The sequence below is a fragment of the Electrona antarctica genome (genome assembly GCF_951216825.1).
Source record: "Electrona antarctica genome assembly, chromosome: 21".
Lineage (NCBI taxonomy): Eukaryota > Metazoa > Chordata > Actinopteri > Myctophiformes > Myctophidae > Electrona > Electrona antarctica.
This window is the reverse complement of record NC_136802.1, coordinates 18,609,210-18,622,653: the sequence shown is the minus strand read 5'-3', so window position 1 is coordinate 18,622,653 and position 13,444 is coordinate 18,609,210. Positions and strand designations below refer to the sequence as shown.

The following is a 13,444-nucleotide window of genomic DNA, read 5'->3' as shown; positions in this document are numbered from 1 at the left end:
GAGGAGCCCACGACATACAGGGAAGCCGAGGGTCAGTGACAGACCGACAGCCGCTATTTCAAAAATATATAATTTAATTCGATCTCTGTGCTTCAACTGCGCTCGGAGGGTTTCGGTCGTGGCCTGGGGAAGAGGACAGCGGAGTGGAGCAGAGGCTGTCCCCCCCCCAAGATGAGCACATGAGCCGGGGTAGACAAGGGAGTCTCGAGACTGGTCCGTCGTCTCGTTCGGTTATTTACAGGCATGTTTACCAAGATTATATTATTTATTTATCCATAAATAGGTTATGATGTAACTAAATATATAATTATTTCTCCTCTATAGCCACTATTTTACAATCTTTTCTGGTAGTGAAGACAGAAATGTGCATAATGTCAATATGCTGCATTTAACTCCAGCTCCGTTGCTCAAAGCAATAACAGGAAGAAAGACAACATATTCAAATACAAATAATTCCATGAATGCATAAGCACTCTTGTTTCAATCCTGAAATAAACCACTGAACACATATTTCCATATGGTAGTTTGAAACCCTCTCAACACACCTGGTAGTGAAGACAGAAATGTGCATAATGTCAATATGCTGCATTTAACTCCAGCTCCTATAAAGACAAACAACATGGAATGATTACAGGATAAAGGCAATGGAGAATAAGAATCACTGACACTTATCTGGTGTCACGTTGGCAAGCTAACATTGCAAATAATAGTTCCCCCTGTGCATGTTAATATTGCTTTACCACAGTCATTGCAAAATCTCCAAATTGACTCAATTCAACTCCTGTACGATCATGAGTCAAACAGTATGTACAGATAACAGTTAATATAGTATTATCATACTTTATATCACTGAAAAGGAGCAGAGTTTTCAATAGCAGCTTACCGTTGCTCAAAGCAATAACAGGAAGAAAGAGCAACGTGACGAAAAATGCGAAAAAGCGTGACGGAAAAGCGTGACGACACGACACGATACACGACACGACACGATACAACACGACACGATACACGACATGACGTTGTGTCTGTCTGTCTGTCTGTCTGTCAATCTATCAGTCTTCAAGCCTGCCTAACTTCTAGTATTTTATTTTGAAGTTGTAGAAGGACCAAGACCATGTGATTTAACCATGTGACCAGGGAACAGAATAGACACGTGACTTCATTTTTTTATTCAGAAACAAATGGAGCAGTGTGTGGAATCAGACTAAATATTTAAAAAACAGAAAAATAAGCCACGTTTTGTTTGTGGGATTCAATTGAACCAAATTGCAATTCAGAAGAAAAACAAAATGAACTAGAAAAAGTGCCCTTCCGGGCACAGGTCTCCACCAGGAGGATAGGTGTGTGTGTGATGTTTGGCAAAATGTTTAGGAGGATATTTTTTCCTTCATTTTGTTGAGGAAATGCAGAGCCAGATCACTCATAGCATCTCTGAGGATAGAATTCTGGATGAGCAGGACATGTGCAGCATTTTGTACAAAACGGGCCACTCCTGAAAACTTTGGAAGGCAATCTTAGCCAATCAGTGTACAATCTGAGAAATCCAACAGACTCGTCTTGATCACATGACTACAGAGATCATGTGTACCGATTTGAGGCATTTTGTTCCAAAAATGTGTTTTGCAAAAAGCAACCTGTTGGTGGCGCTATAACAGGCCAATGTGAAAAGGGTGCGATATATTCCTCAGCCTAGTAAGAAAATGTGTGAAAGAGTTCACGTAAATTGCATGCTGCGTTCATGATTTGAGGCTATTGTTCAAAACGGGGCAATCTTGCAAACTGTGAAAGCCAATTATAGGCAATTAGGATGGAATATGAAATATCAGACAGATCCGACTTGAGCACATGACCATAGAGATACTGTGTAACTATTTGTGAGATTTTTGGACAGAATCTGGAGGAGTAATATCAAAAAATGTGTTTTACAAAAGTCGGCCTCCTGGTGGCGCTATAAAAGGCAGATGCGGAAAATGCAGGTAAAAGGTTTGTCCTTGGCCTCTAGGGAGTGTGCATGCAACGTTTCACGCAGATCGGTGCAGTTTTAGGTAAAAAAAATGTGAAAAGCTGCCTCATGGTGGCGCTATAACAGGCCGTTCTGGAAAATGTGGGGCAGAGGTTCATCGTTGGCATCCAGGGAGTGTGTGTGCAAAGTTTGGCATCGACCGGGTTAACGGTGCCGGAGATTAGCTGTTCACAGACGGACGGAAGGACGGAAGGAAGGAAGGACGGAAGGACGGACACACGGACGGAGTGCAAAACATACTCTCTCCCCATGCCTTCGGCCTGGTGGAGACAAAAATTAGTACATCTATATCTGTTTGCTGGATTCAAATTGGACTACCATATAAGGTTGACCGGTTTTTGTGATTTTTCGATTAACGTTTTCCCATTTTTCAATTCTGAACAAAAAAAGGAAAAACTAGCAAATTTCTGTTTGCTGGAAACAAAAATCACAAATATGTTTTTTATATGTTGGATTCAGATTCAAATAAGGTCCCCTGACCCTATAGCCCATCTCGGACGGCATACTATAGCATGCCGTTTTTCCACATTTTTGAGGATTTGAAAAAAAGACGAAAATCACTCCGCCCATGGTCTCGGACGGCATACTATAGCATGCCGTTTTTCATCATTTTTGAGGATTTGAAAAAAAGACGAAAATCATTCCGAGACCATGGACTATAGCCCATCGTCTCGGAGTGATTTTCGACTTTTTTTCAAATCCTTGTTTTTCATAATTGTTGACCATGGGCTAGGATTATATATTTCAAGGGCGAGAGATCACAATAAAAATCCTAATCATTCTTCTTCCACACTGGGAGAAAAACAGCATCTGAAAGTTTGATGGGGCATTTTTTACACGTGAGTGCAGTTAGAACTTTTCCATTGAATCTTATGAGAGGCAGGGTTCTTGTGCTGCCAGTATGCGCGTCACACGTGCATGTTGTTGCTTATCAGTGTGATGTCGTCTGTTAAGGCGTCTATAGAATCACATCACATCAGGTTTTCCCCAAGCAAGGCAAGGCAGTGTCAATGTCCGGTCAAGTGGAGGCAGCATAGCTTGATAGGGTCACTTTGAGGCCAGCACACATCACACCAGTATAACTGGCCACCAAAAGGTGTCAGTATTAGGTAAAGTTGAAAAGCAATGAACTGTATTAAAAAGGACTGGGATTTGAACATGAAATCTGTGCTGAGAGTCTGTTCATTAGACGACTACACAGTCATTCAGTCCCTCTGCAAATGTCTCTTAGTATACTGTAGCACTGATCTAGATCTTCTCTTCCTGGAGCCATGGAGTGCCAACATGGCGAACGTGACCAAACAGCTTTGTGTGTATGTCTGTCTGTCCGTTTGAGTACGGAATGTCCGTGACATCATGTTGTTGACATCATCAGACGTCATTGTGATGAAAGGCACCGCTCACCTCACAGGCTCACACGAGTGTGAAGTGAGGGCGATGATAGTTTGTTCTGGCATGAATACAAAACCTGTTGACCATCCTTCCCCACGCAAAGGGGCGTGGCATTCATGACGATGCACTGACACTCCAGTGATGTCATACGTAATCACATTGTAGGCTTATATATATCGCAACAGATCACTCACTTGGCTGAGTTTGTGCAAACGAACAGAAGACTTCTGGTATTTGACCTGCAGACCATTTGGCTTGATTTTTGTAAACAAGTGAATTATCTCCCAGATTCTAATACAAAATGTCCTTGAAGCCCCGAGCAGTCGATTTTACGGCGACATGGAACAAGAACATCCTGCCAATAATACAGGCAGTTTTGAAGCATGACCGCGTTGACAAAACTGCATGGAATGACTGCCATACTTCCATTTACCAGCTGTGCTCTGCACAGCCGCCCCAGAGTTCCAACCTGTACACGCAGACCAAGGCCTTTCTGGAAACTCATGTCAAGCATTTGTACCAGGAGTTAACGGGGTCAAACGATGTTCAACTGATGTACCACAAATACTGGGAGGAGTACAACAAGGGCGTTAACTACTTGAACACCCTGTACAGCTTTCTCAACACTGTGAAGGGAACAGATGAGCCGGAGGACAAGGACAAGGGGGAAACCAAGAAGGATATTGGAGATCTGGGATTAGAAATATGGAATGGCCTGATGTTCGAGCCCTTGGTCAAAGGCGGGCTGATAAAAGGAGAAGAAATGCTGAAGAAGAGATGATCAGATCTACATGGAATGGCCAGGTCTCCGATAACCCATACAGCCTTGGGTGAAGATTATACAATATAGAGGCCAATGATTCAACAACAAGTTATAAAGTTAATAATTCAAATGGCAAGGTTTCACTTATATCCCACAGATACTGGTGGGAGGAGTACAGCACTGGCAGTATGAACTGCCTATACAGTACTATCTCAACAACCAGCTCTCTTAATTTCTTCAAAAACCAATGAAAGGGAGTATGCAGAACGAACAATGGTGAGACGAATTTGGATGGAGGTGTGATCATGATGTGATGATCTTGACACCCTGATATGGACAAGCTGATCCTGATTGATGCTGTTCAATGAGTCTGATCATCTTCAAGGTGTTGTTTTGAGTGTTACAAATGAGAAGCCTCCAATCGAATGCAAGAATCCAACTGTTCACAGTATATAGCATCATGGTTGAAAGATGTCGAGGTGCGATTTCGGAATTAACTTCCTCTCTGTTTCGCATGAGCGGGGTCCACAAGGGAGCCAGTTGAAAAGGAGTAAAATTATACAATAAAAAATATATACAAGTAAAAGCAATATATATAAAAATATATATTTCCACTTTAACTACTTTGAACTGTCAAAACAAAGATCACCCACATCTCAAGTCCATCCATGAATTCCAGCAGCGGGCTGTGAACATTGTCTTACCTCACATGACCCAGAAGCTGCAAGACCAAATCCACGAGAAGGGCCGACGATGCATGCATTTCTTGAGTGCACTTGATGAGCTATTGATGTCTGCGGTGAACTAAAGGGAAGCTATAAATCCATCTGCCAAGCCCCTACATGACTCGAGAAAGCTCAACAGAATATACACTGACCTCAGCAGGTTCAACATGAACCAAAGTAAGAGAATATAAATATAACCATAAAAATAAGGCTCTACTCCCCACAGCTGACCCCGCTTCGAATCCTTTTTTTTTTTACTTTTTTTTTTTTACCTGTATAGTCCCACTTGAAAATTCTGTTTCAGGTTCATCGTGGCTCATCGTGGCTACTCAGATGGTTCTGATGAGGGCAGCAGTAAGCCGATAAAGGTTCCTCAGGGACACAGACAGACACAGGCCCGAGGCAAACCGCTGACCCTTAAAAATGTCAGCTAGGGCTCAAATGTCAGCTAGATCTTGTCCCCGCCCGTCTCAATATTTGCCATTGACAATGAACGGAGAAATGACGTCAGAATTCCGCTTCATATGTAAAGCCCAACACATACCGTCTGTGAAGCGGGTGTGCAGCGACGCGGCACAGTATTGGCGCGCGTCATAGCCGCACAGCAACACCCACAGGGCGCGGTGCGCTACCTTGCGGCTGGTCAGCCACGCCCATGGAGGCCAACGCGGCAACGCCTGGAAAATAGAACAGCGTCGTATTGGAGAGTCAGGCGAGGCGTCTGACGCCGCCGGTGTGGGATAGGTTCATTGAAAAATAGGTTCATTGAAAATAATGGAGGCGGCTGTTTTGACGCGCGGCGTTCACAGACGGTGTGTGTTGGGCTTAAACAAGCAAATCAGCCAACCAATCACAGGCAACAGGCATTCTGATTGGCCAGTATGAGATGATGCATGATGATGTATGATGATAAGAGCTGATGATTCCACTAAATATGACGTAAATTAAACATCAAAACATTAAACGCCATGACATTGAAGGGAAAACTTATATGTCATACGTAAACGAACAAATCACAAGTTGGTGGGAGTGCTTGGTCAATAAGGGACCACCTTATGTAGCAATGTCAAATGTCCGCTAACATAAATTGATGTACGATGACAAGAGCGCCCCTCATTTCAAAAATAAAAAGTATTAATAATATTAATTAGATTAATGTAAGATTAATGTATAGCCTATAAATGAATACATTTTAAAACGTTAAAATAAAATAAATATCCTACATAAAATCAAATAATATAAAAAAGGAAAAAGAGTACCCACTGTTTGACTTGTTCTATAGTCTATACTAGTACAGCAGTAGAAAGTTGATCTGGCTCAGCCAGGCTTGCTGCACTATCTCTGCACACAAGCCCTATGTGGACACTGGATAGGTAGGCTACATGATTGTATTGAGGTGCTCAAGACAAGAGCATTGAGCGCAGCCAGAGTGTTGTTTTTCATGGTTTTCGACAATAAAAACTAGAAAAATGACGAGATGATGAGAGTCTGAGAGATTGTTTTAGGTAACATATTGTATAAGGTGTAACACCATACAAATACAATATGTTGGCCAAAAACAAAAATACATACACAATATTATATATTCACATATTTTCAGAAAAGTAGGCCCTAAGCAATAAAATAAAATATTACAAAGTACCCATTGCTGGGCCAGAGCAGTGAATCTAGGAAACCATTGGCACCTTTAGCCAGTCCATGGTGTTTTTATTATGCGAGAAGCTGCAATAAACATGGCTGTTTGTTTCCTATCGAGAAGCAGCTATACTCTTCCTTTTTTTCCTCAAGAAAGATTAATCTTTTCTTCAGTAATGAATTATTATCTTGCATGATGTGCAATGACATTAGTAATGAAACGGGTAGACCTGGACCATTGTGAAATAGAAAGATCATCCTCAATTTCTGGAGGAGTGTGTATGGGGTCAGTAGCCTACTGCGGGGAGGTGTGTGGAGGAGAGAGAGATTCAACAGGCAAACCAAACGGTTGATCACAGTGCAAGTGCGGAAAACCCTTGACTTAATGAATGTCAAACTTTTCATATTCATGCACTTACCATCTCACCGGGTGCTCAAACAATAGCAAATGCTACTCTGGAATAATAATGTCGATAAATAACGGAACGGCGGCACCGGAGGTGAAAGACTACACTCGTGTGCGTTTTTATGTATCGATCGTATCTTTCTCGTTCTTGCTGTTCTTCAACCTGATCATAAACTGGACCATCGTGTGCGAGGGGCGACTCAGGGGGCACGCGCGATTCGTCCTGCTGTTCCACTTGTTGGTGTCCGCCTTGGTACACCTGGGGACGAGCAGCGGCTTTTATTATCAGATGGACCTGGGTTCCAGGCCGGGGCCGACCGTCTGCCAGGTCATTGTGACCGTCATGATCACCAGCGCTTCAAATATCCTCCTGACGCTCACCGCCATGGCCCTGGATCGATACGCGGCCGTGTGCTATCCTTTGAGGTACAGTCTCTGCTGTGGTTGCCGGTGGCCGTGGCTCATCGGACTACTCACGTGGGCCCTCGCCTTGATCATCCCCCTGGCCCTGCTCTCCACCACCGCGCGCAGCTCGGCCAGCGGTCCACAGGGCCAGTGCGGACGCGAGCAGCTGAAGAAAGGCGCCGTGCATAAGATCGTGCTGATCTCAACGTGCACGCTAGTCATACTGTACAGCTATGTGCGGATATTAATAGAGGGACGCAGGTTAGGGGTGCTGGGCCGCAACAGTGTCGGTTGGAATACGATCGTGCTGCACGGCACCCAGCTGGCCGTTTACATCCTGCCTAACTTTGTGAACTACGTCCTGACAGTTCTCCAGAGAGGGGGACACCTGCAGCAGGGAACCAAAGATCTGTCTGCGGTGCTCAGCTTTGCTTTCTTCAGCCTGGCGCAGTGCGTCGCTCCGGTCGTTTACGGTCTGCGTAAAGACGAGCTGGTGGAGCCGCTTCAGCAGCGCTTCCCTCGGTGTACCAGACACCTGGGGTGGGTTGTGCACGCGCCTCGCACGCATACGCTCGCAATACCACGGTATGCCATCATGGTTGTTTTGTTCCTGCTCTCTCAGCAGTTTATATTGGCCTACTTGCTTTACCCAGCGGTTTTACGCACACACACACACACACACACACACACACACACACACACACACACACACACACACACACACACACACACATACATAACATTACGCATGGAAGTATCCGAATCAAACAAAAATTATTCACATAATTAGCAATGGATTATCTAATTTTCGACATTTGTTATTCAATCCCTTTAAAATGAACTATCATGTTATATCATTTGTAGAGTTGTGGCATGACATCCCTTTAAGACATTTGTGGGGAAAAAGCTTGTTGTGAAAATCTGCATTTCACCATAGGCCTACAAGGCTACACAATATATTTTCCTGGCAGTCTGCCATGATGCCATCCAGCCATCGCAACGCTAAGCCTTTCAAATTTAACTCTGATATAGGTTCCTCATATCCAATGGACATATTTGTGAAAGCTTTTAATATTTTAAAACATTACCATTCCAAGAACGGCAGATATAGGGTCTGGTTAGACTTATTATGGCCATGTTCCCTATGTGTCTATTTGTGAAAATACACACGTACAACAAATATGTGAAAATAGACACACATTCTTTCCATTTGAAGACCACATCAGACCTAGTCTGGATTTTAAACCATTGCATTAAATAAATCTGGACCACCAGAGACTTAGTCATGTTTAAAATTTGTAAAATGTAAGTGCATTAGTGGAAATGGTTAGGATTTTATAGAGTTTGTTCCATTCCAAGGACAAGACCACATCAAACAGGATGTGCATGGTCACTGGTCACTTTACTGAGATCTAGCAGTCTGGAGTCTGGACTGAATTATCACATAGACCCATAAGATAGGCATGTTTCAGAGTTGTCCATTTGAAAACAATATTGTTTTTGTGGTGTACCAAAACTTCCATTTCATTTCAAGTGTGAAAGTTTGTTCTCTTTCTTTTCCCCCAGTGAGAGAACACTGACATGCCTGACCATTGTCCCTGTGGAGGAGCCACAGACTCATCTCCTCATCCAACAGTAACAGTTTAGTGCTGTATGTGTTCAGATTTATAGCTATCCACGATTTAACTTGCTAAGATGATAGCATCATGGTCCATAGCTACGCCTACTGAAAGGCCACAACTGCACATAGAGTATGTCTTTACTCAAACTGTCTAAATAATATAACTCTGTGTCTTTTATACTTTTATTGTCGTTTAACAAACATACATTTAAACACATGAACTAGCTTATTTAGTTGGTAGTTAGTAGTGGTTCGTTTAGTTACGTTTAGTTACGTTTAGTTAGGTTTAGTTAGTTTAGTTAGGTAAAAAACCTGTTACAGATAAGACAGAGATACACATAGCATTTGTCAATTACAGGCAGGTTACAACACATGGATAACACATTATTCATTGATTATTAATAGTTTGCATTATGTATCAATAATTACCATTGGTCTAATGTGAGTTGTTTTTCATCATGTCCATGTGGTTACATGAGGTCTGGATTCTTCTTAGTTGGCTTGAATCTGACTTATTGAAACTGGCGCCAGGCCATTTAAACCCTCTGTTTCCTTAGACCTGCCCTGTGGGCAGGTTCACATCAGCTAACATTCAATTGGCTGCTGGGCACTGTGGCAACAGTCCTTAACCTTACTATTGGTTGAGAGATCAGGAAGTACATTTCCCACTGACATGTGCTAGCCATGTCTGGCATGGGAGAAGCATGCTGGAGGGAGAAGTGGTTGAGGAACTCTTGTTTACACAACTGCTGGCTATTCACCTCTTATCAGAGCTCCCCCGCTATGCTCTGGCCTGTTTCTGACATTCCCTTAGAGGGAGACGGAGGTGTCACATTTCACACCTTCCTGTTAACTTAGCCTGCTTTGGGGTGAAAGGCTCTCCGACCATAGTTATAGTACTAAAATTATTGAAGTTTACACAGTGCATATTTATTAATAGAAACCAAACGCTGATTACCATATCCAGCGGAACACCTCCCGCCAAAACTAATCTATAACTTATAGAGTGGTTTTCCGATATCCGTTATGCCGGTTTGGTTCAACACATAATTGACCATATGTGCCGGGAGAGGGTTCGATAAACACAAAGCCATTTTCACCTGGTTGAAAGCCAGGAGGAAAATGGGAATCACCCCTGAATCAAATGACATTTCAGCTTGCTTGGAATCAGAGGCTGGAATAGACATTGACTTTGGAGTAGTTATACTATGATTATCTTAACATGCCTTTGAACTGACTGGTTAAGGAATTATAATATTGTTCTTTGTTTTATCTTTTCAGAATTAGTTACTCATTCTAAGGTTCCTGTTTGTTTCCTTACTTATAATTCTGTTTAATTTGATTCCACTTTGTTCAAACAAATCCCTTGACTTGTGATATCTTCGTGGATCACTACTTAATTTGTTACATTTTAGAAGCAGGTTGGTTCCTGCCATTTATTACCCCTCATAAACTTGCTTGGTCCTGAGCAGATTGGAGATAAGATTTCACCAGGGTTCTGGTTTACTTTACTGTCTTTTTCGTAAAAGCCCTTGGATTTTGTGTGTTTAGTAACCAATGTGTAATTTAGCATGGCACTTTTATTACCTTCAGGATTTTTTAGGCAATTATTTCAAACTGGCCTGCAATTTAACAAAGTCATTACATTTCAAAAGTGTTACTACACACTATTTTGTCCCTGTCATTGACATGGGCTGTCAGTTTGTGTGTGGCAACTAAGTAAGTGTCACGTTTCACAAGGGTTCTGGTTTACTTTACTGTCTTTTTCGTAAAAGCCCTTGGATTTTGTGTGTTTAGTAACTAATGTGTAATTTAGCATGGCACTTCACTGGCCTGCAAACTTAACAAAGTCATCACATTTCAAACATTGATACATTTGCCCCTGTCATTGACATGGGCTGTTGTTCGTGTGCGTGGCAACTAGTAAGTGTCACGATTCACACCTTCCACCCAGGCTTTTCCCTTGCTGGAAAGGAAGGATTAACATTATTTTATACCACACATTAATTTACCATTTTACCCTAGTTATGAGTTACTTTATACTTTCTGGTTTGTACTCGTTAACCGGGGAATGTTTATGTATTCTGTAATGTTAACTTGTATCACACAATAATAATCACACAATACACTTTTTGTTAAAAACACACATGAAGTTGTCACTGTCATTCTCTGCCTTGGTGACAGCCTGGAGGTCTCCCTCCCTGTGTGGGGGGGGGAAGCATGTGTGTGTGTGTGTGTGTGTGTGTGTGTGTGTGTGTGTGTGTGTGTGTGTGCGCGTGTGCGCGTGCGCGCACGCTCAATTGTGCCAACATTCCTCCTGGCGGTCATCCTTTTGGGCCCGCCGGTGTTGGGGGGGATTGGTGCGCGTCCTGGCCCCCCTCCCTGTGTTAGGGGGGGGGGGAGGCATGTGTGTGTGCGTTCGTCATTCATGACGTAATTCGCAGACATTGCACAATTTCATCTTAACTTTCCCTCTGCCATCGGTGCCATCGGCAGGTTTTATTGTGACCTTACCGATGGCTGCAGGGCTTGTGATGGAGAGCGCTGCTTTGCAAAGCTTTCCCCAGCTTCCACGTGGTTTGGCTGTGGGCGGTCCCCCCAGCTGACCACCTTTACCCTCGCCGGACGGGAGGGGATACGTTGTGGTCGCTGTTGTGGGGTGGACTACTGCAGTGGTTGCTGGCATGGGTAGGCATAGCAGGGCGATCGTCGCAGACTCCGCCCTGGTGAAACTCAAGGGCTTATGCCTTGACAGGGTGGATTCTGTGGGTGTCAGGCCGCTGCTTGCACTGGTGGAGGACGGTTTCGTCTCACCTAGGTCTGCCGCTCTGATGTCATCTCGCCCTTCCGAGGCGAGGGATTGCTGTGGCGTGTGCCACTGTTCTGTGGCGGTCGACTTCCTGTTGTCTCCCGCGACGGACGCCGTGACAGCGTGCGCTGTGCTGGCCCCGGCAGCTCTCTGGGTGGTTACTTCCTTTGGACTCACCCTGGCCTCCGGTGCTGGTTCTGCTGACTTGGCGTCAGGTGCCGGCTCCGCTGGGCCTCGTGGCACCGTGTTGGGACGCGCCTGGTCGATGCGCACTGACGTAGTGGCTGTCGGCGCCTCATTTCCCACGTCGGACACTGGGCCCGTCGCTTGCACGGCTGTTGAGGGCGCCCGGCTGGTGTCCACTGTGTGGCCACCGCAGGCTTCATGCTCCTCCGGTGCTGCTGACCTGGCGTAGTCTTCTGGTAGGACACAGCAGGTTCCCTGCCGTTCTGGTGTCCCGTTGAGAGCCTGGTTGACCTCCGCTGACGTAGTGGCGGGCCCCCCTGGGGCTCGCTGGGTGACGTCATCTGTTGGTAGGACACAGCAGGTTCCCTGCTGTTCTGGTGTCGCTTTGGGGGGAGCTTGGTTGTCCTCCGCTGACGTAGTGGCGAGCCCCCCTGGGGCTCGCTGGGTGACGTCATCTGTTGGTAGGACACAGCAGGTTCCCTGCTGTTCTGGTGTCGCTTTGGGGGGAGCTTGGTTGTCCTCCGCTGACGTAGTGGCGAGCCCCCCTGGGGCTCGCTGGGTGACGTCATCTGTTGGGGTGAGAGTGCGGTCAGGCGTCTGTCGCCTTCCGTCCGTTTCCTCCCCCGCTCGTCCGGAGGTGATGTCTCTGGTGTAGTCTTCCTTGACCTCGCCGACCTTCTGCTCCGCTGCTGTGACCTGCTTTCGTGTTAGTGACCCTATTTTTATTGGCCCTAGATCGTGGTCAGCCTGAGCGGCTTGCAGGTTAAGCCTGTCTCTTCCTCGGACAAGCTTTTTATAGTCCGAGAGCATCTGAATTGACCTTTTCGGACTTATTAAGGATTTGGTGTCCTGTAATATTAAATTCAAAACATTGAGAGCTCTATCTAATGCATTTGATGCCATTGGTTCCCTCGTCTCTGAACTAATCAATTTGTTTATTGTGTCAGACAAGTTTGACCATTGTGGTTCCACTTGTAACCACACTGAATCCAGTAACAATTTCCTCATGTTATAGTATTTAGTCGTGCAGTCATGGAGCTCACTATTTACTTGCAAAGCATTTTGTGATAAATTAGCTTCTTTCAATTCCTCGGAATAGTCGCTATAGCTATCCGCTAACTTCCCGTAAGCTATTTTGAGCCTACCAAATGTGTCCGCTTTTGCGGTGTTGGGAGATTTTTGTGACAGACTCATTTCACACTCAGCCGCTAAATTATTGAATATTGATTGCGCCTCTTTGCTTCTAACTTTTAACTCGTTGAATAAAGCCATCCTTACTTCACCTATCAAACTTATGAATCTTTGGGATTTTAGTAAGCGCTCTCACGGTTTTATAGTTTTATAGCATTGACACAGGGGATTTTAGCCAGTTTAGCGTTTACAGTATTTTTCCTTCTGTTACGGTTCTGGTCTAATTTAAGCTGGGAATTATAGTTAAAAGTGGTTTCACATTTCATTGCTAATAATACCTGCCCCCCTTAT

The 13,444-nt window shown here is 44.4% G+C and overlaps 1 protein-coding gene across 1 annotated transcript; it reads left to right on the top strand.

The window, feature by feature from the left end:
• Positions 1-7,002: 7,002 nt before the first annotated feature.
• Positions 7,003-12,191, top strand: LOC306914252 (odorant receptor 131-2; the record flags this gene model as incomplete). The annotated part of the gene is made up of 2 exons (XM_079491242.1): positions 7,003-7,870; positions 11,992-12,191. 2 exons carry the CDS (start codon positions 7,003-7,005, stop codon positions 12,189-12,191), a joined length of 1,068 nt encoding a protein of 355 aa, XP_079347368.1.
• Positions 12,192-13,444: the final 1,253 nt, after the last annotated feature.